The sequence below is a fragment of the Larimichthys crocea genome, chromosome XV (assembly GCF_000972845.2).
Source record: "Larimichthys crocea isolate SSNF chromosome XV, L_crocea_2.0, whole genome shotgun sequence".
Lineage (NCBI taxonomy): Eukaryota > Metazoa > Chordata > Actinopteri > Sciaenidae > Larimichthys > Larimichthys crocea.
Genome location: NC_040025.1, coordinates 9846504 through 9873461, shown reverse-complemented (window position 1 = coordinate 9873461; position 26958 = coordinate 9846504). Strand labels below are relative to the sequence as shown.

General features: G+C 39.7%; 2 protein-coding genes and 1 long non-coding RNA gene across 3 annotated transcripts in view; 1 reads left to right on the top strand and 2 right to left on the bottom strand.

The window, feature by feature from the left end:
• Nucleotides 1-4481: 4481 nt before the first annotated feature.
• Nucleotides 4482-8010, bottom strand: srxn1 (sulfiredoxin 1 homolog (S. cerevisiae)). Its single transcript, XM_019276554.2, has 2 exons — nt 7703-8010; nt 4482-6455 (listed from the first exon to the last, which is right to left on the bottom strand). The coding sequence occupies exons 1-2, from the start codon at nt 7913-7915 to the stop codon at nt 6246-6248; spliced, it is 423 nt and encodes a 140-aa protein (XP_019132099.1). The 5' UTR covers nt 7916-8010; the 3' UTR covers nt 4482-6245.
• Nucleotides 8011-8072: 62 nt separating this feature from the next.
• The window catches only part of LOC109138032 (uncharacterized), a 28866-nt gene continuing 9980 nt past the window's right edge, over nt 8073-26958 (top strand). Inside the window, exons 1-2 of the long non-coding RNA XR_003463887.1 lie at nt 8073-8262; nt 10067-10139. This is a non-coding gene — a long non-coding RNA (uncharacterized LOC109138032). The remainder of the gene's footprint in view (nt 8263-10066; nt 10140-26958) is intronic.
• On the bottom strand, nt 14766-24354 carry scrt2 (scratch family zinc finger 2). Its single transcript, XM_010732053.3, has 2 exons — nt 22824-24354; nt 14766-19428 (listed from the first exon to the last, which is right to left on the bottom strand). Exons 1-2 carry the CDS (start codon nt 22981-22983, stop codon nt 18626-18628), a joined length of 963 nt encoding a protein of 320 aa, XP_010730355.1. The 5' UTR covers nt 22984-24354; the 3' UTR covers nt 14766-18625.

Genomic DNA, 26958 nt, shown 5'->3' with positions numbered 1-26958 from the left:
TCTAAACACAGGAATCTGCGCTGGCAAAGGCAGTGTGAATATTTCACAGTCTCTCCGGAGATTTAACTTCATAGAAATTCATTTAAAAAAAAAAAGGAGCTATGAAAGATACATAAACTGAAACTTGACTGATTTGTTGTGATATCTGATTATCCAGTAATAACACATTAAACGCCAACAAACCCCCCCACACACAATGTTGCAATTCTCAGCTGCTGTATGGTTAATTACATTTACCATTTACCCGTGATGACTCACTGTGAATTTAGTGTGCCGTACTTTGTTTGTGTCTGTGAGAGAGAGAGAGATCATGTTGACTTGGGACTAAAAACAGAAGTTGAAGCGTTCTTAGAACAACTCTCTTATTTCATGGAACTGTAAAAGGCTCTTTTGCTCGTCCGGAAGAAGTAGATCCATTTATCCATACTGATGAGGCGACAGCATGTTGGGTTTGCCACCCACTGAGTCCTGTGTTGTTAAGCTTCAGAGACCTCTAAGAACAGCAGCTCTGTCTGAGCCACCGAGCACAGAGAGGAAAGTTTTCTATGTCTGAGCTGCTGCATGTTTAGCCACTCTGTGGATGGCAATGTCCGTCTGCCAGTTCATCACTTTACAAGATAATAGCCCATGAATTTTTGTTCATGGTCCTCAGAGGATGAATCCTTATAACTTTGGTGATCCTTGGACTTTTTTTCTTGAGCATCAACAGCAGGTCAAAGTCACTTATTTTGTCAAATATTTCAACATTTACAGATTGATTGGTCACGGTTCCCAGAGGATGAATCCTAATGACGTTGGTGATGTTAGAGTGAGTTTTGAGTGAAATGTCTTAACATCTACTAGATGGATTGGCACAATATTTGAGAGTCATGGTCCCCTGAGGATAAATCCTCATAAATTACTTATTTTGTGAAATATTTCAATCCATCTACTAGATGGATTGGCACAAGATATGACAGTCATGGTCCCCAGAGGATAAGTAGTAATGACTTTGAGTTTGTCTCGAGTTTGGTAGACATTCATGTTCCCCTCGGGATGAACTGTAATAACTGTAATAACCCTAAACTTTCATCTAGCACCATCATCATTATATTACTTTTAACATTTAAACAACTTTTATAAACAAATGCCTTAGCTGTACTTTGTCTTTAGTGCTAATTAGCTAAATCTAGCATGCCAACATGCTAAACTGAGATGGTGAACATAGTCAACATTATACCTGCTAAATACGCATGTTAGTATTGTCACTGTGAGGACGTTATGAGCTGACATACAGTGTTATTTAGCTTCATTAGCCCATTAAAATGTGTATTTAAGTGCACAGCCAATCAGAGTCAGCCTATTTAATGCAGTTGTGCAGCAGTCACTCTGCTCTTCATGCACTTTTCTTCATCGGGGCTGAAGAGTGATGGACCAGCCACTTTTTCACTCTATAATGGGTCTTCATTAAGTCACCGACACTGAAATCATGTGAAGCAGTCAGGCAGACAGCAGTGGTGACTCTCTCCAGGTTTCCTCTGCTGCTGACACATTTGCATACACGTCAGAGGCAGGAGAACTGCCTAATGCTTTTTCCCCTACATTCATTTAAAGAGGTGATATATTCTAGATGTCTTGTTGTCAAACAATCCAGTGTAGCCAAAGCCGGATATAGTTTAGTACCGTGTGCCGTAGAGCTCCATTGTTGTCCAAAAACTATTAAAAACACATTAATGAGCCACACCTCTGCACTGGGTGACATATTTCTTCATTAAAATGAATATGACAGATGAAGCTTATTTGTACTAACAAATAGGAAATTAGTTTTTTTTAAATATCTGACTATGGGGGCTGGTAAATGGTGGCTGAAAGCAACAGGCAGGTTGTGGAAGTTAAAAAGTATTGACAGAAGGGATGAACTTACTGTTGTTTTTGGTCTTTTCATGAGATTTGGGTTGTTTCTGGCAGCGTTCTGGTAGGTAGTTTCTTGACAGGTGGGGCAGGTTAGAGCGGTTAGGTTAAAAGAGGGACGTTAGGGTAAGAGCTGAGGTTGTGCTGAGGTAAAGCTTGATGGGGAAACAGGCAACACAGCAACAGCACATCACATATTTTCCCTCATCATCATCCTTGTATAGCAAAACACTCTGGCATCATGGTTTAAGCACTGTTAATCGGGATTTGTCCATATGTCTGTGTTGGAGGGGACGTACATGCTTTTATTAAGGTTCTGTGGTGGTCCTGATAAACTGCGAGTCGACAGACATGTTAGCATGTAGGTGCATCACCCACCTCCCTCCCGGAGCAGGTCAGTCCAGCTGTCCTGCTGCATGTGGACTCGGATGTTTGTGTGTTGGCAGACTGTCAAAGTGACTGATTTCACAGCAGGGACTTTTTGGCTTTGCTTACACCTACAGCTGAAGTCAACAGAGTGCTGTTAGAGGACAAAACCGACAACATGATGATATATTTGACCACAGACAATGCCTTCTAATGAGGGCTGGGCCAATAGAGCCACTTTACAAGCTTGATGCCTCTGTGAAACACAACCTATTGCATTTATACCACATGTATACTTTCACAAAGCTGCACAGAGACGGTAGGTTTATGCACAGTGTGTCACAGAGTACACAGCGGTGAGGTCAGGGGGTGGATACGACATTGCAAATCTGGCACAAATTACACGCCCGCGGCCAGCAGCAGTCTGAGGGAATTCCGGATAGGAAGCTGTGAGAAGTCATCAGCGACTCGAACACCTAAACCTAAACTCTTTCAAGAGGATTTGGTTGTAATGCCTCCCAAAGTGGAACAAATGGGTGAGCTGGCTAACCAGAGATCATTTTTTAAAAGCTGTATTTCAAATGTAGGAGAGCAAGAAGCACTGTAGTTTTATCCAGCCACTGGGAAAAGCCTCGTCTTTTTTTCAGTGTTTATTATAAACAATTATACAGCCCAGGAGAAAAGAAGAGAAATCTGCTATAATAAAAACAGAAGAATGCAGAGGCATGCTTGTAAAATTTTAAACAGCTGGCAGATTTGTCTGCTTAAATGTTCCACCTTCATTTCAACCCGGTTACAGTAATATCTCACAGTGCAAATAATGTTTTTGGTTTTGGACGGCAACACTGTAGGTGATGAAATCTGGACAAATATGTGGACACAGGGGTGTTCTGATGAAAACTGCAGTGTTTGCATAAGGAATAAATGATCCTCTCTCTCTCTTTAAAAACATAATTATTTGTGGCACAAACAGACGTATGTATTACAATTTCATGTTTCTCAGGGAGGAAGAAAACGCGTTTAATTTGTTGTTTGACATCAGTGTAACAGTCATAAACAAGACAGAACTAACGAACAGCCTCTGACTTAATGACACAAATAATCAGTGTCTGAGATGAATGAGGTGCATACAACACAACACCAAGGTCCAGTCTTATCCTTATTTTACACTGAAGGTTAGCCACGTCTCTCAACTTCAGTGCTTCTAATTAAAAAATATATATATACATATAGCATCTTTCCACATTAAGCACAAACTAAGCTGTTGTTCTGAGGTCCACAGCCACCAGAGGGCCCTCAAAATACAAACTTAAACTACACTGTGAGAACCATTTTAATTTTTTGCACACTATTTTTACATCAATCAGCTTTGATTTTTATTCTCCCATCATTAATCATATTGTTCTTTGCAATTAAAAGAAATCTCCTCAGATTTATGTGCTCAATTTTCTGCTTTTTTTTGTACTGATGTTGCAGGAGAGAAACTATACTGAGCAGAGAAAATCAAATCCTGCTCAGGGCATCAAAGAGACCACCAAATCTCCACCACAAATTACCATAAATGTATTTGTTAAGCCATCGCTGAATAACAAAACAACAGCAAATCACAAAAATGGAAATGAGAATCGACATGGCCCCGATCCATTTGTGAAAATGACCAGAAACACTTCCTCTTCTTAGCCCCCTTAAATCCCCCTGATCTGCTTAAATCCTCAAAGATAAAGCGTACAGAACCACCCATGGAAACCTCTCCCCGAAGCAACAGGTGCAATATATTTTTTTCATACCGGTGTTGCGTGTCAAAAACCCTTTGAGGATATGGTTACTTCCAGACAGTGAGCGAGCCACAGGAAGTCTTCTCACACGCGACGATTCAGAAAAGAAATTTAGAGTCCTTTAGGGCCGGTCGGTAAAAAGCTGCTCCCTTCATTTCCTCGATGGTCACAAAGGGAGACCATCAAGCAGCTCTGAGGGTCTCTGTGCAAAGACCTGCGACGTATAGTGTGCCTAGATTATTCTGCAAAGCTACAGTTCCTTCCTCCAAGAACAGAGGGGCAAGGAAACTGGCTTGATTTAATAAGCAAGGCCAGCCTCAAGGTCAGTGGCAACAACAAACGGGGCTGAAGAATATTAATCACAGCAGAGCATCATTGTTTTGCATGTAAGGCTATCTGTGTTATTCAGTGGCAACCGGGACTACAGCATGAAGAGTAAAGCCATCGATATGTTTTACACAAATGATTTTATCTGATGTCACTTCAAAGAAAAAAGGCTCTCGTTTCGGGGGTCTTTCATATGAACTGACCTGGACTGTGTTTCTCATTTCTCCTCTGTTTTTTCTGGCATAACACAATCTGGAAGGCTACAGGAGAAATCATTCTCAGAGACGACGAGAAAAAGACGGATGATTGGAAAAAGGGGCAGACTCAGCAACATCTTGCATTTTGACATGAGACGTTGTCAGCTTGATGTTCCCATAACACCTGACTCCTTCAAACCATCTGGTCTATAGGCTCCTTTCTATTACCTTGTCTTCTTGCGCTGTCTGAAACATCACAATCAAAGCTGACTGTGCATGGGATTTTTAGAAAGTTTTGATAAAATAGAAAATACCGCACTTTCTAGCAACATTTTATACAGTCCTACTTAATTTACTGCTTTTACAGACTTGTCCTTGTAGATATTAAGAAAAAAAAGACACATTTCCTCTTCATATTCTGCTGCTGCACACAAAAGCAGCTCTGCGCCCTTTGATTTCTAAAATTAACACATGCCACAGAAATAAAAAAAAAATGACTACAGGGAACATTCTGATACAATTTCAGACTAAAATAACTTTATCTGAGACAACTTGTGTTTAAATCTTCGTTGAGACTCAAACTTCAAAGAAAGACTATTGTATCTACTCTGTGTAAAAAAAAAAGATAAAAGGACATTTTGACAAGTCACAGCAGGAAAACACAGGTGTAAATAATAAAAATGAATTATGGATTCCTTTTAGCTGCTTCAGTTCAGTTCAGGATCCTGAGCTGTGTTGCACTGCACTATGGGGATGGTAGCAGAAATTAGTGTATGTGCCACGTATGCTCCTTTTTACAGCTGTCTATGATGTATACTCTTATACACTTATACACACAATTCAGGGCAGGCAGACAGTAAATACAATCCATTGATTTGCTTGCCAATCACGACTGTAATCAAACCACTTAGAACCCCTAAAGAAAGTCAGCGTCTGACTACAACTCCAGCGCTGTAATTATCGTTAAATTCTGACAGCGGCAATATCTCCCACTTAGAGAAAAGAGCTACAAACAACAACACAAACGAGTGTTAAAATGGCATCACAAGCCGCAGTTATATCAAAATAAAATCTAATATTGACTCTCAAATTTGACAGCTAATTTAAAGGAGTCTATTCACAGACAAAGTAACCCATTTATATGGTTTATATGTTGTGAGTACAAGGCTACCCAGTGGGGCAATCCATCTTGGAAAGAACGCTACCAAGTCAAGTCTGTTTTTCCCATTCTGCCGACATGTAATGTGAATGCAGCATCATCTTGTGCTTTCTGGCTCACTGTTACACTGTCATGGCTTTTCGAGACACTTAGATATATAACAATACAGCATTGTTAATGCTATTAGTGAACTGTCTAGAGTCACTCAGCTGTACCTCCTTCACCTTTACAAATATCCAAGAAAATAACTGTAGGAAAATGATCATTTAAATGACTTTTTATGTGCAGGTGCAGCTGCTTTTTGAAAGTTAAAGCTATAAAACACAAAATAAATAACTTACAAAAACACACATTTTAATTTCAGTGGTTTCAAATTAAAAACGTCATGTGTTTAATTAAGGAGTTACATTTCCCCCTGCTGGTAAGTCCTTTGCACTGCAGCCACCAGCTCCAACAGAAGAGTCAAAACTGTGTGTCTGAGTCACCTGAGCCAAGTGTCTCAAAAAAAACTTTAACCGATTTGCTCCAGCGTTACCGCAGATCAGGCGTCGAAGCCCCCAGGTATGTGCTGAGGTCTGAGACATTTGATTTGATGAGCTTGGCGGGGATGGTCGGCATGTTCAACCTCTGATACGCAGCAAACCTGTGACAGCCTCCGAAAGAGTAAAAGTAGTTTCCACCTTCTCTGCCTTTGATCCAGAGCACATCAATGGGAGGAACAACACTTGCGTCTGCTGTCTCCTGGAGGGGAAGGCGAATTGACAATTAATTTCTACAGCGAGTGTGGAGCAGATATTATGCAAGGTACTATATATAATATATAGTAGATAGGAAACAGATATAAGATATTATACTGTGATGATTAGAGGGAAACAACAGTAGCTACATATTACTATAAACATCCGCCTTTAGGAAAGTGAAAGAAGTATTTACACTTTATTACAACACTGGAGGTAGAGCAAAATTTAATTACTTTAAAATAATATTACACAGGACCATAGCCAAGAAGTCTGAACCCCAAAACCGCCAACCAAACCTCTGTGAAATATATATTAATTTTAATGTGCAAATATATTGCTATAAATACTAAAAATAATTTCATTTCATTGAATTACTTTAGATTAAAAACTGTCAAGTTTACTCTGTATTAAGTGTCTCTTTATATCAATATAAAACTCTATATTCAAACAAATATTACGGTGAATATGAGCTTTATGTTTTCATTGGTGGTGTGGCCCTGAATGCATCAAATTCGATGAACTAATCACATGTTAAAATAATAATCTGGCAAAGCTATTTTTCTAACTATTTTGGTTGACACAAATCTAATCAAGTCTCATGTCTTCACAGGTCATTTGAACATTTTACTTTCAGTGCATACTGTAAGAGGCCTGTCTGTCCCTGCATCCTACGTAATGGGGTCAAAGCCAGAGACTTTAATGTTTGTGTTAACAAGTCTAGTAAAGTCAGAGTAATGTCAGTAACTGTCAGATAAATGTAGGCGTGCCTCTCACAGTATGCATTAAAAGTTACATGTTCAAATGACCTTTTTATTACTTAATATTAATTTTCATTATTGAACTGTAAATTTGATCTTTTATATACCTTTTAATATATATATATATATATATATAATATATATATATATATATATATATATATATATATATATATATTTGTTCTTAATAGATGGTTACTTTTTACATATGTTGTTTTTGTTTGTTTGTATACTGGAGTATTGCATATTCCCCCTGGGATTATTAAAGTATTTCTGATTCTGTTTCTGACCTGAAAATACAGCAACATAAATGCAAAAACTAAACACAACACCAGTGTATATCCTCCTGTTGTAATATATGAGGACTTATGGAGATAAAAGCAGCACATGAACCTGAATGTAATGTTGATTTTACATTAGGTAACACTAGACTGTATTTTAGTGCCTCATCCCACTTTTACAAACTCACACATGTACATGTAAAAGTCACCTTTATTGTGTCCATCAGACTCTGAACTTTCTGCTCATCCAGCACCGGAGGAATGGGTCTGATGATGACGTCCATCGGCACGTTATGGACCTCCTCGACGCTGTCCGAGTGGATCGACCTGTTGTCGGTGCCGGACGGAGTGGACATGTTTCTGCAGCAGGGTAAAACCAGCAGCTTCACCCTGGTGTTAGTGCCCTGACACAGCCGAAACATTAAACAGCGTGGTGGTGGTGTAACGATGACTGTGTAAGAGACTTTCTGCACTTCCGCGATGCCAGTTTGTTTACGGAGTGCGTAGTTCACACGGAAGCTTCTGATTGGTCCTCCGCGCTGTCAATCACAAATGAAATCAAACTGACGACGACGACGACGACGCCCTCTTTTGGACCGTTGGAAAACAACCAACCGTTGGTTTTTTAGCTACATTTAGCTTCAAATTACTAGTTTTATCTCAATTAAATTAATTAAAATGAGCAAACAGTTGCTTATTTACACATCCAGCAGTCATTGAGCAACATTATCATTCACTTGAAGACGTGTTATCTGGCCAACTGATGAATGTAAGTCCAGTATTCACTCGCTTTTAGCTCAGTTTTTGGTCCCTACCAACTACTAAGGGAAATATATGGCTCTAAATATGGTTGTAAAAACTTTAAGTAATTTTGTAATTAAGATACTAGACTGACTCGTTATATTTAAGCTTACTTAAGGCCATGTATATAAGATTAAGGAGTATCTATTGGCGGGAATTTGAGAATGTAAGTCCAGTATTCACTCGCTTTTAGCTCTATTTTTGGTCTCTACCAACTACTAGAGATCAAATATATTGCTTACTTAAACCCTAGAACACTAACGTTAAAATTAGTAACACCATCACTAACGTTGGGTATATTTTACCCGTTATAATATCCCGGATAAAATACAGTTTTCATCAATTTATATAAAAGTACAACACTGTATGCCAAATTGTAGTACTCTTCTTTAATTTCCCAATATACAATATCACATAAAATAAAATAAAAAAGGTACCATGGGGGACCCTTTTAAAAAGGCGGCAAATTTATTGAAAAATCAGGTAATCCTTAACGAGAAATTGCTGAACAAAAAAAATTATGGAACTGGGAACTTGTTCTTTGGTCCACCCATTCCTGGGACATCCTTGTCTGGTGAAGGCACAGTCTTTCTGCATCAAATTGTAGATATACAAAAAATGGCACTCACTATCACTAACGTCGGGTGAAAATCACTCGCATGCCTCTTGAAAAAACCATAGGTGGGAGGTGGGAAACCAACATACCATTAATGACATCAGTGAGCAGCCTGAAGCTACCCAAGGACCCATGCAACTCAGACAGCAGCAACACAATGAAAATCACATGACAAGAATTGTGTCGGTGAAAATCACCCAATGTTAGTGTTCTAGGGTTAAAATGAGCCCTTTATATCTGCACAGAGAGCGGGTCCTCTTACATGGAGTCCGCCTTGTTAAACCACCCTTTTCCTACAGTAGCCCAGAATGGACAAACCAAACACTAGACATATCCTTTTTCTTTTTGTGTGATTGACAGGTTAACCCTTCCTTCTGCCACAAACAGGTCTCACACATTTGAAGATGACAATGAAATAAACATAAAACATTATTATTAAACAAAATAAGGAAGTATTTCATGTGAGTATGTTATGGTGGGGTATGTAACCAATTTTGCTTGCCAGTCGTTTGGTCTAGACAACGAAACATACAGTATGCTACCCTATGTGGTTAATGGTTTGAGGTCAGTTTAAATTCCCAATTAATAAACTGTTAGAAAACTCCAATGTCAGAAGTCCTGATAGACTTATTTGGGATTTGATTTGTGCCGTCAACACCAATCACAGATCTAAGATGTCTGTATTCAACCATGTTTTACAACTGGAGTGTCGCAGATCCCAGCAGACGTAATGTGTTATTTTCTGTAGCCTAACATGCAAACAACATCATGTTAATAAGCAAAATATCAAAGTGTTAAATCACTGTGAAGTGTTTTGAACTGTCAAACAAACACTGATGTTAATAGGTTTGCTTTTTACAGTGGCATGTATGCAGTGTTGGAGATAACTGTTGAGTATTTCATGGTGTATACATGTAGTGCAAAACACAAACTTTACCCCTTTTTTGTAAGATAGCTTATTCATTTCATTGCCAAACAGTTTCTCATTAAAATTCACTCCAGCAATTAGTCAAGCAGTTGAAAAGAGTTGCTACAAGCCCAGAATCCTTTGGTGACAATAGTTTTTAATGAGGTCAGTGTTTTGTATTGTCGGCTGTTACATGATATAGGCTTCCTCCTTTTCCTCCTTCAAAGTGCACAACTTCTATTTTTGCAGGGATTTCAAAGAGCCGGTCGGGTTGCTGTGGTTACAAAAAAGAAAGGACGTCTGGGCCCGTAGCTTTGCACAGGTAAGTGGAAAGCTTCAAAGATCTAGTGGTAGTGGAGCGGAAACAGAACTATTGTTGTTTTCTCCAACCCACAGCCACAGCATCTTCTAATGAGACAATTAAAAATGATTTCTTGGACAGGAGAGGCAGGCCATTATATTGAATTATTACAAATACTTTGAACCACAATGGAAGCGCCTTTTATGTTGATTAATTGGTCACACGGGGATCAGTTGCAACACGAAGAAGGTCTATATATAGTATGTAATCATTAACAGTGGTATATCGGTACATTATATATCCACATAGAATAAAACCGAACCAAATACAGCTTATAATCTAGGTCCTGCAGTGGATGTAATCAGTTTGCCTCATTTTCAAGTGATAGTTTTGCAGTAGCAGCAACAATCTGTTTATAAGTTCCCAGAAAAACAGCTCAGTTTTGAAAGACTTTTTTTTTTTTTACTTAAAAGTGCAATTTAGCTGACACCACCACAGTGTAAAAACAACTGAAAAACTCCAATTAGATATAATATGCTGACATGGAACGTGCAGCTGCATGACTTGGTGTTTCTGTATGAATAACTATAGTATAGTAAATATGTATGGTGACATATCCCCCCCTGGGCATTCGCCACTTTATACAATGTCAGATTGAAGTCGCTTCTTTGCTGTCAATCAAAAGCCACTTCATCACGCACCAAAAGAAGACCAGAATCACATGAAGAGAAGAGACCCTGTCAGTCAAAGCATATAGACATGTAAATCATCTCCGGTGCTGAGGTGTGTTTGGAGTCCCACTACACTCTGCGTGACCCTCTGCTGTCACAGCAGGACTGTGTTCGAGACGCTAACGTATCTCAATTACTGAGATTGAGTTAGTCACACAGGTACAGCGGCAGGTCACGGAAGAACAGTTCCCACATAATGATTTGCTGTTAATATTAGATTTCAGTCCCCGTGGGATTGTCACACTTAGAGCAGCTGGAGAAAATTACCTGCCAGCTTTCCGACAGGGAAGTGAGCTATATTTATTTATACCGTCTCTTTTTTTTTTTACACATTGACATGCTTTTAAAGTGATAATTATTCTGACGGCGATTTTCAGTCTTCAAACTATAGCTTTGTGATAGATGAATGTGTCTGAAATCATGACACGGTTTAGCAGCGGTAGATGTTGCTCTGTTTGCGGCTGAACGTGTGACTGATTTGTTCAGTGATGTTGATTATTCACTAGTGGCTGTCGCTGCTTAAAACCTATGAAATTATTTTCTGCACTGCCTCCTTCTAGTACAGCTGGCCATAGCAGGATTTCTGTTGAATAATCTTCATTGCCTTGATATAAATCTGCTCTCCCAACCTCATCCAGAGGGGGTATAAATGGTGCTTTGGACTGCAATTATCTAGATCTGACAGGATTACTTAATAAGTTCATTAACTTTACCCTAAAAACAGAAGCAGAGTTAAAGCTTTTCAGCAGCAGGACCACACCTTAACCATGCCACTTCAACATTCCTATAAATACCTTCCTTTCCTCCTATTTCCCCTTATCCTTCCTTCCCACTCTTCATAGGACTCTAGGGGGTCCGTCGGATGGCGGATTCCCCAATGAATCTTCACTCACAATCTTTCGTTTTGTTGATATATTATTTAATATCTTGTTCATGTCGTGGTCCTTGCTAGTGAACTAACTGTTCAAGCTTAGATATCAACACAGAAAACCACAAAGGCATTGTTAATTATCTTTATATCCATAAAACAAACCTCATGTCTGTACATTCGATATTCTTGTGTCTGCACGTATTACATATATGAAGTGAAAAAAAGGAGCTATTTAAGGAGTGCCCTCCTTGACTTTAGCTTGAGTGCTGATGACAAGTTGGATATCTTAGATGCATAAAAATGCGATTTTGACACGACTTCAAAAAAGAGAAGCATACGGATGAGGTGGACCCTCTGCCAACAGAGAGACGAGGAAACAGATGGGTTTTACACAAACAGCACAAACATCAAGAACACTGAGTTAAAGAGCTTGGCAGTCTCACTTGATGAAACAGTGAGGAATGGAGGCACTTTTAATGAGCATCTCTCCTGTGATGCAGAATGTGAAAAGACAAAACTGTTAGCTCTTAAAGGGGCAGTTACAGTTGGTTGGCCACGATTGGTTAAACCGAATGGTTTTTACTAACCATCTTCTTCTTCTTCTTCTTCAGCGACTTTGGTCAGCATGCAGATTGGTTTTAACAAAAAGATTCATGTTTTCATTTCGACCATAAAAGAGCCACGAGCAGAATATCTCCTTCCTTTGTGAACTGATGGCATTGTCATCACCAGAAAATAGCTCTCTGTTGTTGTTGTTGTTGAATTGTTAATGCTGACAGTTGGTGAGCAGCCAACAGATGGCGCCAGATGTATACGAAGGGTCAGAGCGAAGGCCGGCACCAGTTAAATCAAGTAATGATTGTTTTTCTAATTATAAAGATGACATGTTGTCTGCTATGTCAACCTGTGAACAACTGAGAAGCACCAGTTGCAACTAAAATACCTTCTTCTGTTGTGATTTTGAAATAGACGGCAAAACCAGTAAAGAATATTTTTACTCCATGTTCTTTTAGGGCTACTGATTCATTTGTTGATTTCTTTCAAATTAATGGATTAATTAACAACTACTCTGAGTGAAAAATGCCCAACAACAGTCCAAAAACTCAATTATTTAGTTTTATAAAATTAGTTTAAAGCTCAAGTACTCACATTTAAAGAGCTAGAACCAGGAAATATTTGGGATTAAACAACTGAAATGATTAATCGATCAATCAAAATTGTTGCAGATTAATTATCTATTGATTAACTAATTGCTTTGATAATTGATTTATCAACCAATTGGGTTTTTAGCAATGCAACTAATTAGCAGATCAATATCTGAATAAACACAGTGGGGCAGCAGCTAACAAATATTTACATCATCGACGATTAATGCGCAGGTTATTTCCTTGGTTAATTGATTTAATGTCAGTTAATTGTGGCCCCTGGCATTTTTACTTGACAAATGGCCATTTGATTATCCAACTGCTGCTCAGTTTCAGCTCTAAAATGACATGTTGTGTGTGAGCAATTGAAAGACACCAGTTGCAACTAAAATATTTTTCCACTAATTAACTTTAAATGGACAGCAGCACCCATTAGAAATCTTTGCCTGTCATCTTGGTGAAAGGGAAGCAGTTCTGAATCCTAATACATGCTGTGTTTCTATAAATAGCATGCTAATCCTGTGTATAGTGTTTCTCTCTCCAGTGATTTCTGCTGTAACCTCGTGGTAGCTCCGCATCGAAAGCCAGTTATATTTTCTCTCACAGTCACTCAGAAGATGATGCCGGTCTCAGGTCAATATCTTTGAAGTGTGAGCGCACTCAGTTTCACAGCTTGTTTTTAATAATTTAGCTGATATTCTCCGGGTGTGTCTGTGGAGTGTTGCAGTGAAATGTATGAAGGGGTCACGGCCCCCATACCTGCCTCCCTGTGCTGATCGCTCATTGCCGTTGTTGTTACACACACAGCGCAACCACGGGAGATGTAATTGGATTGCATGTGTCCCCATTTTATAGTCCAATGCCATGTAATGAAATCAGTTATTTACTTTCATCATAAAATCTGATAAGGGACAACATCTGCTGGGTAAAGTTTGAGTGAGCACCCCACATGAATGTTGATGTGATTTGCAACATCCTGATCTGCAGCACTGGGAGCTGTTAAGAATCAACACTTGGTTTTGTAAATTTGACAATTTTTTTTAGCCATGTTGTCTTCAACAACAACATAACTAGTGTAGCAGCATGTAACAACAGCAACGGCAATCACTGTGTTCCCACACTGAAGAGAGGAGAGTGCAGCAAAGTGTCTTGTTTCTGAGTCCCTGCTCTGCCTGCTGTCTCATTATACTGCCGCTGTGCTGCTGGAGGACACTGAAGGACAGAAGCGATTGAATTCAAGTGTTGTATATTCCCTGGAAACCAATCAAGAAAAGCCCCAGAATAATAATCCCTGTCCGCTGTCATGATTCATTTTTATTTTGTTCCATATTTTTCTCTGGCTTTTGAGTCACTCAGAAAGAGTAGTTCCAGCATAAAATCAATGTTCCATTAAAATTTAATGACCAGGAAGGGCTTAATAGTGGTGGAACAGATGCCACTGCTTTTGATAACGCCGACATCTCAGGAACTCTTATTCAAAGCTATATTTGTGTTGTCAGGTCCTCTGACCGTTCCTGCTCCCAGCCGCCGTGGAAGAAACAAAGGATATTGGCATTTTTGTGCCTCGTAGCGGCGAAATTAAAAGTTAGTAAATTAACAGTAAAGCTCGTAAGATTGATCAAACATTGACAGAGGAGGCTACAGCCGATGGCACATTATAGTCATAACTATAATTACGCATTGTGTTAATGTTGACTGAGGGCTACAGACAGATTTCAGACTTTTCTCTATGTGTTTCATATTATGCTTATATCGGAAAAGGTGTAAAAAATAGATTATACAGTAAAATGAATAAACAGGTTGGCCCGTCAGTGAACATCTGTGGGTGTGTTTGTGAGTCTGAGTGATTTAATAAATCCAGATTTGACTGTTTTAAAAGAAATAAGAGTGGACTTGAAGGTTCCTTGTGCTATTGTTTTTATTAACGTTATCATTGCTATTGTTGTCATCATTATTAATTGTAGCAGAACAAGATAAATCAAAACACCCCTCAGCAATCATGGCTTAAGTTTCTTCATACTCAGCTGGAACAGAGAGATAGAAAGAGAAAGAGAGAGAGAGAAAGAGAGAGAGTGAAGGAGAAGAAGAAGAAGAAAGTGGAAAATCTTAATCAGTTTTTTTTTCCTTTGAGGACCATATGGAAGGTTTCAAGCAGCCAACCATATGTTGAAGGCTTTTGTCATGGAAATCATACTTTTTGGCACTTTTTCATTGCGCAGCCAAGCCGGGCACATAAATAAAAGAAAACAAGAACAGAAAAAAAAAAGAAGGAAAGAAAAAAAAAATCGTACAGAACATGATCAAATCTTTGAGAATACACAGAGTTTGAAGTTTTTGTCTGTAACTTACAACAGATAGCTTTTTTTTTCTTTTTCTTTTTTTTTTTAAATCAAGACGCTCCCTGATTCACATGGCCACCCAGACTGCAATTGGTACCTGTATTTGTCTTTTTTTTTTCCTTTAATTAAAAAAAAAAAAGACAACATGAGAATAGAAAAAGAGCAATTAAATGTCTACATGCATTGTCATATTATTGCTGTGATATATTTACAAATATATTTACAAAATCATCAAAGAGGAACAATGTTTCCCTACATGTAAATTTTCAGAAATTTCAGATTCAAACTGTGCCTCCCTTTTTCGGATCTGTAATACTGCCGGTTTTATCCCACCGAACGTTTTTCCAATCAGTGTTTAACAATCTCATCGCTTTTATCTGTCTTATTAAAACATTATATCTCTGTCCCACTGTAAGATACTAAACACATAAAAAAGAATCCATAGGAAGTAACGATTTCTGCATTGGTTCAGTAATACAGCGACGTGCCAAACTGTGTGTTCTGTAAGTTAATCAGGAGACAGGTGGTTTGGATGCTCTCATGCAGTGATTCAGCTGTAGCACTTAGACGACCATTGACAGGATGATGGTGAAACAGGGAGGAGAGGATGGGGAAACAGAGCAGAAACTCCTCTTTTCGACATGCTTTGTGTGTTTTTCTTTTTTCTCTTTTCTTTTTAAGAGCGAGCTCAGCATTACTGCGATCGTGTCATCCATTTGGAATATGCAAATAGCTGACAGTGCATTTGCCTGCTGGTGCTTGACCTTCCCCTTTGGAGGTCGCTCACCGACTCAATTACGCTCCCTATCTGCAGTCTGTCTGCAAACACCTGTTATCCTCCCACACTCCGCCACCCTCCGCCAATCCCACTTCAGCACATCTCATCCTCGGTGCGTCTGTTTAGAGGCAGTTGGGATGGGATGAGGACGGCTGGTAGGGGAGGGGAGGGACGTGAGGCAGGGACAAATGATTTGGGGATCGGGAGGGGGGAAAGCTGGAAGTGCGTTACAGCGCGTCATTTTATTACAATCTTGAAAACTTTCTCTACCAAGACGTCAAGATCATTTCCATTAGTGCTGGTTAAGACATATGTACCTCCATCCTTATGTTATCTCAAGAGGATCCTCTCGTTTGACACCTCTGAGATTTGCTTAGCTGTTTTAAACTGCGCAGAGAAATTGGAAGCTGTCGTGACTTTGAATTTAGCTATATTTAACATGTCAGTGATGTAAATGAGAATTATTGTAATCCTGTTGTAACCAGTGCAGTCAAATCATACCTGTCCTTCAGCTGCCAGAAGAGATTTTACCTGGTTGCTTTTTGAAAACAAAGGAGACATTAAAAATAACGATAATATTATAGAATAGCAGCCTTTTTCCAGTCGAATTAACACCTGTAGCAGTTTTGGACTCGCTGTATAAAGGATTGAGTGTTGCTCATAGTCATAGCATCACTATCATTATTGCTTTTGCACCTTTGAAACCTTGGTGCAGCTAGATTACACCTACATTAGATTTGGCTCTCTAATTTTTCGAAACAGATTTTCATGGCGATGTGTGTGTACACGCACATCAACGTCGGCCATTTCTCGAAACGATTTATTGCCTGAGATTTTAAAATATGAAAAGGGGGGGGCCAAACATCTCCAAACACGAGTAGACTTTTTGGAAAACAGCAAGATGGAGAATATTTTAGTGTTTCGTTTTTCATTGTTTCTTTTTATTGCCCTAAAATCGACTGAAAACAGGACAGCTGTGATTGTTATACATGTCAGTTGCTGTGTCAGTAAAGTTATTGCCACGAAAAAACAAAAGTAGTTCTGCATTCATTCGTTTGGAAGTGTCCTAGCACTGGCACTGTACATTGTTCCTCTTTAAAAAACTAAGTCCCATGGACTCTCTACAGTTTTCATGCATATAAACATTTTCTTTGAAGATCAGCAGCATCTTACAAGGTCAATGGATGTTCATTTTTTAAATTATAAACAATAAATAAATACATGATAATTAACAAATAAGCAAGTCTTCAATAAATACACAAAAATAAGGTCAATAAATAAATAAATAGATAAATAGGTAGATAAATAAAGTATTTACATGATAAATAGATGGTATGCATCTAAACCGTGGGCGGAGCTTTGAGCGACATATAAAACAGACAAACAGAATAATTTGACTGTCACTTTGTAACTGAGGGTGTGTGAGTCCATACCTTCACTCTGAGGTAACACTTGCGGAGGGGGAGCACCTCAAAACAATGGGGTGAAGATAGATTGCTCTTTAAGACGGGACGATGCACCATAAAGGCAGCAGAGTTTATGCAAGCCACCATGGTGGAGGAAGAACAACGAGTTTTCATTGCTATAGACAAGTCGACCGCGCATGGCACTTATAACAATAGATCATTTGGTCTGGCTCCCAGTGTTTGTTTGTTTTTTGTCCAAGTCTGTACATCAGGGTGAGACTATGAATCATATGTGTGAAAACCTGTTCAACAGGCCTGTTTTAAAATCACTGCTCTCGCAGAATTGAATTGAATGACCTATGGCCTGTTAATAGCTTATTTAAATCAGCTTTTGTTGTTGTTGTTGTTGTTGAATACCCACAGTTACAAAGATGCTTTTGATCAACAAGGGATAATAATAAGCACAAAAAAATAAATTTAGAAAAATCAAATAGAAAAATAACATCCGTTGAATTGAAACATTGGTGTGGAAAAAGGGGTTTGTTTGTCTTTTTTTTTCTTCAACTTTTAAAATGATCTCCCTTTTTTGCAAATACTGTCATAGTTCACATTTTCATAAAAAGTTCATGTTGGCAGTTGCAAAAGAATTCAATTCTTAGCAAATAAAAAGCAGCATAAAAATACAAGAGGTCATTTTGTCTCTAAAAAACAAAAGAACACTGTTAGTCCTTTTTTATGTTTTTTTTTTTTTCATTTTTCTCATTACTATTTGCTATAAAATATCAGGAATCTAAATATTATTACTATTGATATCAATATCATTATAGTCATTGATAAAAATTCACATGCCAGGCCTCATATATAATTGTGTGTGTGTAAGTGTGTGTGCACGTGCGTACATTTGTTTGTGTTGGTGTGTGTGTGTGTGCATTCATGTCTGTGTAAGTGTGTGTGTGTGTGTGTTGCTTAATTGTGTACAACTATCATCTACAGTCTCTATTTGGGGGAAGGTTGTTTGATTGTATGTTTCTGTGGACGATTAGCTACTGTGCAGGGAAAAAATCCAGCATCTTTTGAAATTGTCTTTGCCATAATCATTAGAGTTTCTTCACGTAATCTCAGTGAAAATATTGCTTTCTAAAAAAAGGGAAGAAAAAAGGCATGGAGGGCAGAGTGAACAGGGTTATTGGTTGTGAACCTACAACAAGGGGTTCAAAATTTTGCTTCTTCCTCGCGGTTAGTCTTCTGATCCAGAGTCGTCTTCGTCTGCAGAGCCCTTGAAGCAAGCTGACTCATAGTGCTTGTTCAGGTAGGACTTGAGAGCGAAGGTCTTATTGCAACGCTTGCATCTGTAGTGCTTGAAGGCAGAGTGTGTTTGCATGTGGGCGCGGAGGTTTGAGCGGTCAGCAAAGGCTTTGCCACAGTGTGCGCAAGCAAAGGGCTTCTCCCCCGTGTGCGAACGCATGTGACCTTGAAGGAGCCACGGCCGGCTGAAGGCCTTGCTGCACACGTCGCACTTGTGCTTGAGGTCGTGGGTGAGGATGTGCATGGCCAACGCTGGCATGGACACGTACACTTTGTTACAGGTGGGACACTTGCGGGCCATCTTGCTGTCCAGGCTGCGGTGCGTCTGCTTGTGTCTGCTTAGGTTGGAGGAGGTGGCGTACGTCTTGCCGCACTCGTTGCAGGTGTGGCGAGGCGTGCCGGCTCCCCTCTCCTGAGCCCCAGCGTGGGCACTGCTGCTTCTTGAGCCCCCTCCTTGACTCTCGGTGTCTCCCCCCTTCCGCCTCGAGCGCCCATCAGAGATGAAGAAGGCATCCATGGTGTAACCCTCGGCCAGGGCCTCCGATTCACCACTGTAGAAGCCGCTGGCTGTCATGCCAGACTGGGGGCTGTCGGGGTGCTTCAGGTCGGGGTCACAGTACTCCCCTCCACTGCTCACCTGGGTGTAGAGGGGATCTGACACCGGCGACGCCAGCTTGTGCTCCATCTTCTTCTCCTCCTGGTATACAGATGGCGTGATGTAATCCTGGATGTAGCCTGAGTAAGAGACACACGCAAACACAGTTGGCCAGGGGTTGTGATGGATAAAGACACAGTGACATGCTGGTGATTACATGATTATCGCGTTTGGATGGTTGCCCTTCGTAAAAATGGCGAAAGAGTGAGTGGCAGCACGGAGCTAATTGCATTTTTTCCACAACTTACAGGTTGTGCGCACAATAGTGCAGTGATGCAGGCAAACATGATGCACTCAGCTACGTTTACAGTGAGGATGAGCACTAGATAATAGCTCATCAAATAAGTCTCCCGTGTAAGAAGATGCATATTAAAGAAAGTAGCCTCATTCATTAGATATTCTCTGTATCCGTGGTATGTTACCCCTCTGTGGCCTGTCTCCATATTTGCTTAATTTTGAAGAGGGTTTTGTATTTTTTAATATGATCCAAAAACAACACATCCTGAACAGGTTGCATGTCTGATTTTAAGGCACTCAAATACAAACACGTTTCTTTTAGATTTGGATCAGATTAACTGATATAGCTGCTTACATCCTGTAGGATTTCATGCTTGCTTCCAAGCAGGTTTAAGCATGATGCAGCAAAGCACCACGAGTGATTTAAATGTCCCTAACTGTACAGAGCATGATTTCAGAGAGATATATTTTTGTTGGCATCATTCATGTCTTTCCTTTCCCTCCGAGTGCCAGAGGAGCTAAAAGGATTTCTGGCAGCTAAATGCATCCAAACAGAACTCAATATATTCTTGTGCTGTGAATCTCTGGAGCTTAATAAATACTAATGCATTTTACCTCAAGGGTTGATATTCTATAGGTTGAACACATGATTGCAGATATAAAATGTGGTAAAATTCCTTTTCCTGGGAGAAATAGTGCATAACTGCAGGAAAAAAAGCCATTCCTAAGCACTGTGTGCAGCAAGCGGTGGAAATTAGTTATTGACTGCTTTTTAATGAAATTCAAAGTTTAGAACTGATCAATAGGCTATCATATGTAAAATAGTGCAGCTGTTGGAACAGTCGAGCGCCGGAGAAGATAGAAATAGCGCGAGGAACAGATCAAATATCTGCGACACGCGATAATAGTTTATTGAGTGTCGCGCAGTGTGCTTAAAGGCCTGATGATGTTAAGACACGGCATCACGTGCATTGTTTGTGAAGAGGGGGGGGTCACCTGTCCACGGCGCGCACAGCGAGCACTCTTCAAGAAAACAGGCCATTAAGAATTCGGCTGAAGTGCTCTCTCTTACTACGGCGTCTTCATTCCCAAGGGTTTCTGTTCACACACCCACTTTGTCAAAGACATGGCCGTGACACCCGGGGACAGGGAAACACCAGGCCTGTGCACACATTATTATGCTGCACTGCATGGGCTCACTCTTAAACTACAACAGGGGTTGTTTGTCTGAGAATTTCTTCCAAAAGCTAAATTTTAAATAAATATAAAAATGTTTTTTTTATTTATCTTTATTTAAACTAAATACTCACAGTTAATTTACTAAACCAAATGTACAAATGCTGCAGCTCCAGCAGCTATTCATAGCTCTATCCACCTGTTTTACAGTCACACTAGATGAAGAGCACTACACACGACAATATGGCTTTTATTTTTTCAAACAAAGCATATCGTATCAGCGTAGGCAGGAGTTGTTGACTATGTTTCAATTATCCAAGGTCAGACATGGAGCTCATCATTTAGGACTCGCGCTGTATCAGCCTTTACAGCTCATAGACTCATTTCTCTAATGCAAAGTAAGCATGTAATTAATGGACCCTCTCAGCCACCCCTCTTTGTTGTTCGACAGACACTCAAGTCAAATGTCTCCACAATGGGGGGAAAAGAAAATCTGCTGGCACGGCAGAAGTGCTGATGTTAGGCTTTTTTTTTTCTTTCTTTCTTTTCAGCCACGCTGAAAATTTCTTTTTGCTTTTTGATTCTTTCTTTTTCTCTTTGACTCAGCATGAAAAGAACGATTCTTTTGTTCAGATGAAATTATTTTTGTCAACACCGATGTAGCCTCATTATTTTATATAATGCTTATTTTTCATGGTGTTTGAACAATAGATTCAGGAACAATAGATCACACAAATAGATTCTTTAATAGTAAGAGCAGGAAATCTAAATAACAAGCTGCACAACATGCCTGGTAAATATATAGAAAGTGCATGTTTTTATTTCTTTATTTTTTTAATCAGTTGTTTTTAGTTTAGCTCGTCGTTACAGGTTTACAAATCCACTCCTCTAATCCTGATCCGTCTAAAAAAAATTCGCTGAGCCTCGTCACTGACACGGTTGAATAACAGGTGGGCATCATCACAACATTTCGCTGTGGACTGTGAAGCCTCTCTCGCTGTGAAAATATCCTGACAAATCATAACAAAGACACACATATGGCCCTTCCAAACGTGGACACAAAATGGAAGCGGCGAGCTAAAAAGCAGACCGTGAAAGTGAAGGTCGCCTCTCGGCTCTCTGACTGGAGCTCACTGTGGTCGGTCTGTTGTGTTGACCACAGTGCAGCTATGTGCCTTTTCTTCATGTTTACTGTACAACCTCTGTCACGTGATCGAGCCTCATTGCTGCCCCAAGCATTTTTGTCTCCTTTTTCTCCTTCCCTTTGCAATCCCTTCAGCTCCTCCACCTCCCTCCCGGCTGCACCGTACAGTGTGTTGATGTCTCTTGTGGCGACGATAGGCCTGCACGGCTGAAACTCTAACCCCTGCTAGTTTTCAAATGCCCGGAAGGAAGAGAAAGATGTAGTGGAGCGATGGGGGTGGGGAAACTGTGCATGCTCCATTTGGATGGGAAGAGGGGGGCAAGGGAGGATCGGACCGTGATGGGAACTCAAGGACAATAACAGCTAAGGACAAACGTATCATCCGATACTCATCTCTCATATTCATGAATTTTTTAGTCCACATGATGACCAGATATATTCAGACTGTGTGTGTTCAGCCAACACAGCGTTGGTACAGTCATACAAATACGTAACTGGAGCTTCTCCTGATTATACACACGTTTTGTTCCCTATTTACATAAGCTAATCCGTGACTGTGACCTGAATTGTGTCTGTCCTTCACTGGAGTCAAAAAACAAAAGTCTGGGAGCAGGGTGGTGGGGGTGGGGTGCCTCTGGAGAGGATTATTTAGGATATTGGTGCAAAAAAAAAAAGAAAAAAAAAAGACAAAATCAGCTGGCTGCATGTAACATCTCACATTAATTTACACACTACGAGCATGTTACTGGCTGAAGCGAAAGGAGCTCTCACCCCGATAGAAAAACAAAAGAGGAAGCCATCTGTGCTAAGTGTGGAAATGTCAGGCATGCTGAAATCAGCAGCGGAGCTGTCTGCAGGCAAGAGTGCTAGTACATCTTTTTAACTCGAGCGGGGCAGACTGGAGGCATGTTAACTCACCATTCTCGCTGAGACGAACCCCAAGGCTGGTCACCGAGTCTGTGATGGAGCGTGCAAAAGTGAACGAGTCGTCCAGGTGGTGATGATGATTGGAGGTGGCCACATTGGACGAAGAGAAATCATCAAGCTTGATCTTCTTCACCAAAAATGAGCGGGGCATGTTTCAATGGATAAAAACACAGAGCTGAGAAAAACGCATGAGAAAAAAAAATAAAAAAGACCCTCTGAGGAAGCACAAGAGCGGAGCTGGCTTGACGGTAGTAATCCTTTCGGTTAATGTGAAGACAACGGCCAAAAAACATAAGATAAGAAAGAAAATGGAAACCAGTGGAGAACAAGGCTGACGGCGATGCTGTGTGATACTCTCTGGCTCCCCCAGCTTCCCCCAGAAAAATAAAAAAATAAAAAATAAAAGCGATCCTGTTCAGCACTGGATAGCTCCTGTGATGCAGCAGGCTTAAGGGACCAGTGAGGAAGAGAAGAGATGGAGACAGACAGAGAGAGGAGGGAGAGAGAGAGACTGTCAGACTAGCTGAGATCAGCAATCACGCCAGCCTTTATATGGGGCACAGGCAGTGGAAGATCAGGTGGTGCTGCGAAATGGAGCTGCTTAGCTTTAATCCATCAAATGTCCCCGGGGACACACATCAAATTACTACTGAACCGTCTGTGCATTCGCACACAGACAGAGGAGAAAGAACACAGCCAGACCCCCACTGCCCCCACTGCTGCTCCCCCCTCTCCTCCTCCTCCTCCTCCTCCTCCCCAACCTCCTCCCTCTTTCACCCCGCTTATGCTCCATGCTCGGAGGAGGAGTAAAAGAGGAGGGCAGACAATGGAGATGTGGATGAGAGCACACTCAGTGTCCTGTCCCCCATTGTTTTCAGATGAAGTGGCACAGTTTATGTTTGCCTTGTACAGGCACTGCCTCCCTCATGTCATCTCTGTTACCTCAAACAGCCTCAGATCTTTGCGTCCCCTTCGACACACCGCACTGTACTCTCACATGCTGAGAGCACGCGTACAGTACAGGAGAGGTTATCTGAGCGTCTGGGAGTGCTGGACCTCTTCTTTTTTTTTGCTTCCTTTAAAAGCTGCACTGGATTCCAGCACTGTTGACGACGAGCCGGCTAAGAGGGGGAAGTACTAATGCTGCTGCACTGCTCAGCTTGTCTCTCTCTCCCTCCCCATTACCGCTGCACAGATGTGTGTCCTGCCATGCGTGGCAGTGAATTATCTGATTAATTAATTACATTTTTTTTGATTAGGGTGAAATCTAGAATTAGATCCGTGCTTGCTAAATTGGCCACGATATTCTCTGGGTTGGTTTCGTATTTGTTTGGACTCATTAGCTCGCTTTATATGGATTTTTATGCTACATGATGAATTGTATTTTTTCCAGTAGAGCTCCTCTCTCTCGTTCGAGGAAATAAAAGGGAAATATGCAGACAAATTCAGACTGGTGGTAGTTTTCTAAAAAAGAGAAATGATGCACCTGTTTGATTCACAGTCAACAGGAAACACTTGTGTCACATCACTTGATTAATTAACAGCTTACTGCATTAAATCAACTAAATTAAAGACTGTTAAAGGAGAAATAACACTTCTGTTCCTGTTATATCACACATCATATCAGTGGAGGACGTGCAGGCAGAAGTAAACAGTTCTACTTCATTTCTATTATTTTGTTTATGTGGCTGTTTACGCAGTAAATGCTGGTGATAAAATAAAATTATGATATATTCAAATAACAGAGGACATTCTCCAGCCTACAAATTCTATTTAAATTGTTTCTTCAATTAATTGTTTATTCTATAAAATGTCAGAAAAGGTTACAATCACAATTTTTCAAGAAAACCAAAATCACACCTTCAGATTGCTTTTTTTCATGCTCCCAACAAAACTATTCAATTTATAATAAAATAAAACAGATAAAAATAGCAAATCTTTTGAGAAGCTGTAATCCAAAAACATATTTGCTTCATAATAATCAATTGATTGGTTACCAAAATTATTACAGATTTCATTTTCTGGCCACCAACAAATCAATTAGTGGACTAAACTGTGTTAATTTTACATAATTCAACAGTCAAATATATATATCTGTTCCGTGCAATAGCAAGTGTAACAACAACAATCATAAAATATAAATGGATATGTAGATGAGTTTTGGATATTCAATCAATAATTTTAATTTAGTTTCATCATCAAAACTCACATTATATTATACATACATTATATTTCCAAAACATTTAAAGACCACTTGTAGATTCCCCTGGAAAAATTCAAAAGGTCCCAGCAGAGATGCTCATCTTAAAACCGATTTGATATATTTTTATATTTCCACGTTTGATCCTAAAATTGTGCCTGAATGTCGTTAAAGGTGCTATAGATCTATCCAGACGTGCAGGGGTGCCCCCTCGCCTGGGTCGCTCTAAATCATCCCCGCCACTGACGGTGACCCTGCATCTCGGACGCGGCAGGTTTCAGGAGGGGAAGGTGTTAAATCAGAGAGGTTAGGATTTATCACACGTATGTGATTGTGCATTACGGCACAAGTTCATGTCGCTGTCACCGAGCCAGGCTTGTAGTGCAGAGGCAAGGACGAGAAAGGTCAGGGGAAGAATCATCGTCTAAAGTAATGAGCGATGGCGAGGGTTTATTTTTTTGTACTTTTGTTTTTGTGGTGAAGTATCTTTTTTTAATAAACACTCTTTTGTATGAGTCACCTTGCGAAGCAGTCATAAATACAAACTCTTTAATTATCTAATTGCACCAGTTTTCTTCAAGATGTTTGACTTATTCAGCCTCATAAACATTAGCTTCTTGTGTTTATATGTTTATGTCGTTCATGAGAAAAAATCATCTTTGTTGCTTCTTCAGACTTTATTCCATGGAGCATGGAGGTTAAGTTTTAAGTGAACGATGAAGACGAGCTTCTCAAACCTGACGCTTCCTGAACAACAATAACTACTCATTATTCTGCTCTTTGTGCTGTACAGACAGTTCTGAGTTTTGAGGAAATATTTAAGTGGTGCTGGAAGAACAAATCGATAATTCAATTGCAACTTGCAACTAACTAACATAATTTTTTCTATGAATTCACTATTGTCTCAAACTCTGGTACAAGTACCATCCCTCTAGTTGTATAAATTAATTAATATAAAAACATGTTATACTATCAAAATACTACAAAAAAACCCACTGTGGAATATTTCCTCAAATATTTGTTTTCAATAACGGCCTGCTGCGTAGTCACGTTCCATCTAGTCTTGAACCGGTTCGATTCAGGATTCAATAGTCAACGATAAATAATCTTACTATGAGTAATAAACTTCCCTCCTGTGTAAACTGTCTGCAGCTGAATAGAGTTCATAATGGCTGTACTTAAAGAGCCTAATATTTTCTGAAGTGGTACACAGTGTAAAAACTTTGGGAAACACTTGATTAATCAATTAAATGCTATGTCTATTAAATGTTAAAAAAAAATACACGTTCTAACAAATTGACTTCAAATGTCTCATTTTGTTGAACCAAAACTCTAAAATTCAGCTTACAATGATCTATGATGAAGTAAAGCTGCAGAAAAGCAGATAATGTTCAGCACTTTTTCTTTAATTCTGCTTGAAAAATGATCAAAACAGTTCCCACCACTTATTTTCTGTCCATCGACTCATCAATTGACTGATTGTTTGAGCTCTAAATGTGACGATATGTCCTTATTGTATTCTCCAAAGACTCTGCAAAGAATTGACTTCAACCAGATTAATTAAAAACAAGATGAGCCAATGATTGTTCTATAAACATGATATCGGAGCACAGCTCATCGCGTTGAACATCAAGTTAATGATTTTATGGTAATTTATCTGTCATTTGTATTGATATTTGAAAAAACACTCGCCCAGCCTCAGCTGAAAATAAAAACGACCTGTAACTAGTTAAATCTTCTGTGCTCGGGTTCAGTTTCCTGCTGGACATTAACATAATCTGCTTATGAATTATTATTAAATCATTGACCGTTCCATCACTTGTGAGTTTAACTGATAAACTGGAGAATGAGAGCAACAAGTTAGCTACAGGTTAGAGGTGAACAGTGACAAACAAAAGGAAACGCTGTGATTGAAACATCTCTCAG

Coding starts and splice junctions, on each gene's coding strand:
- srxn1 (XM_019276554.2), bottom strand. CDS start 7,915: ATGTTTCGGCTGTGTCAGGGCACTAACACCAGGGTGAAGCTGCTGGTT. Junction 6,456..7,702: donor GTCTGATGGACACAATAAAG/GTGACTTTTACA, acceptor CTTCCCCTCCAG/GAGACAGCAGACGCAAGTGT.
- scrt2 (XM_010732053.3), bottom strand. CDS start 22,983: ATGCCCCGCTCATTTTTGGTGAAGAAGATCAAGCTTGATGATTTCTCT. Junction 19,429..22,823: donor GGTTCGTCTCAGCGAGAATG/GTGAGTTAACAT, acceptor TCTCTTACTCAG/GCTACATCCAGGATTACATC.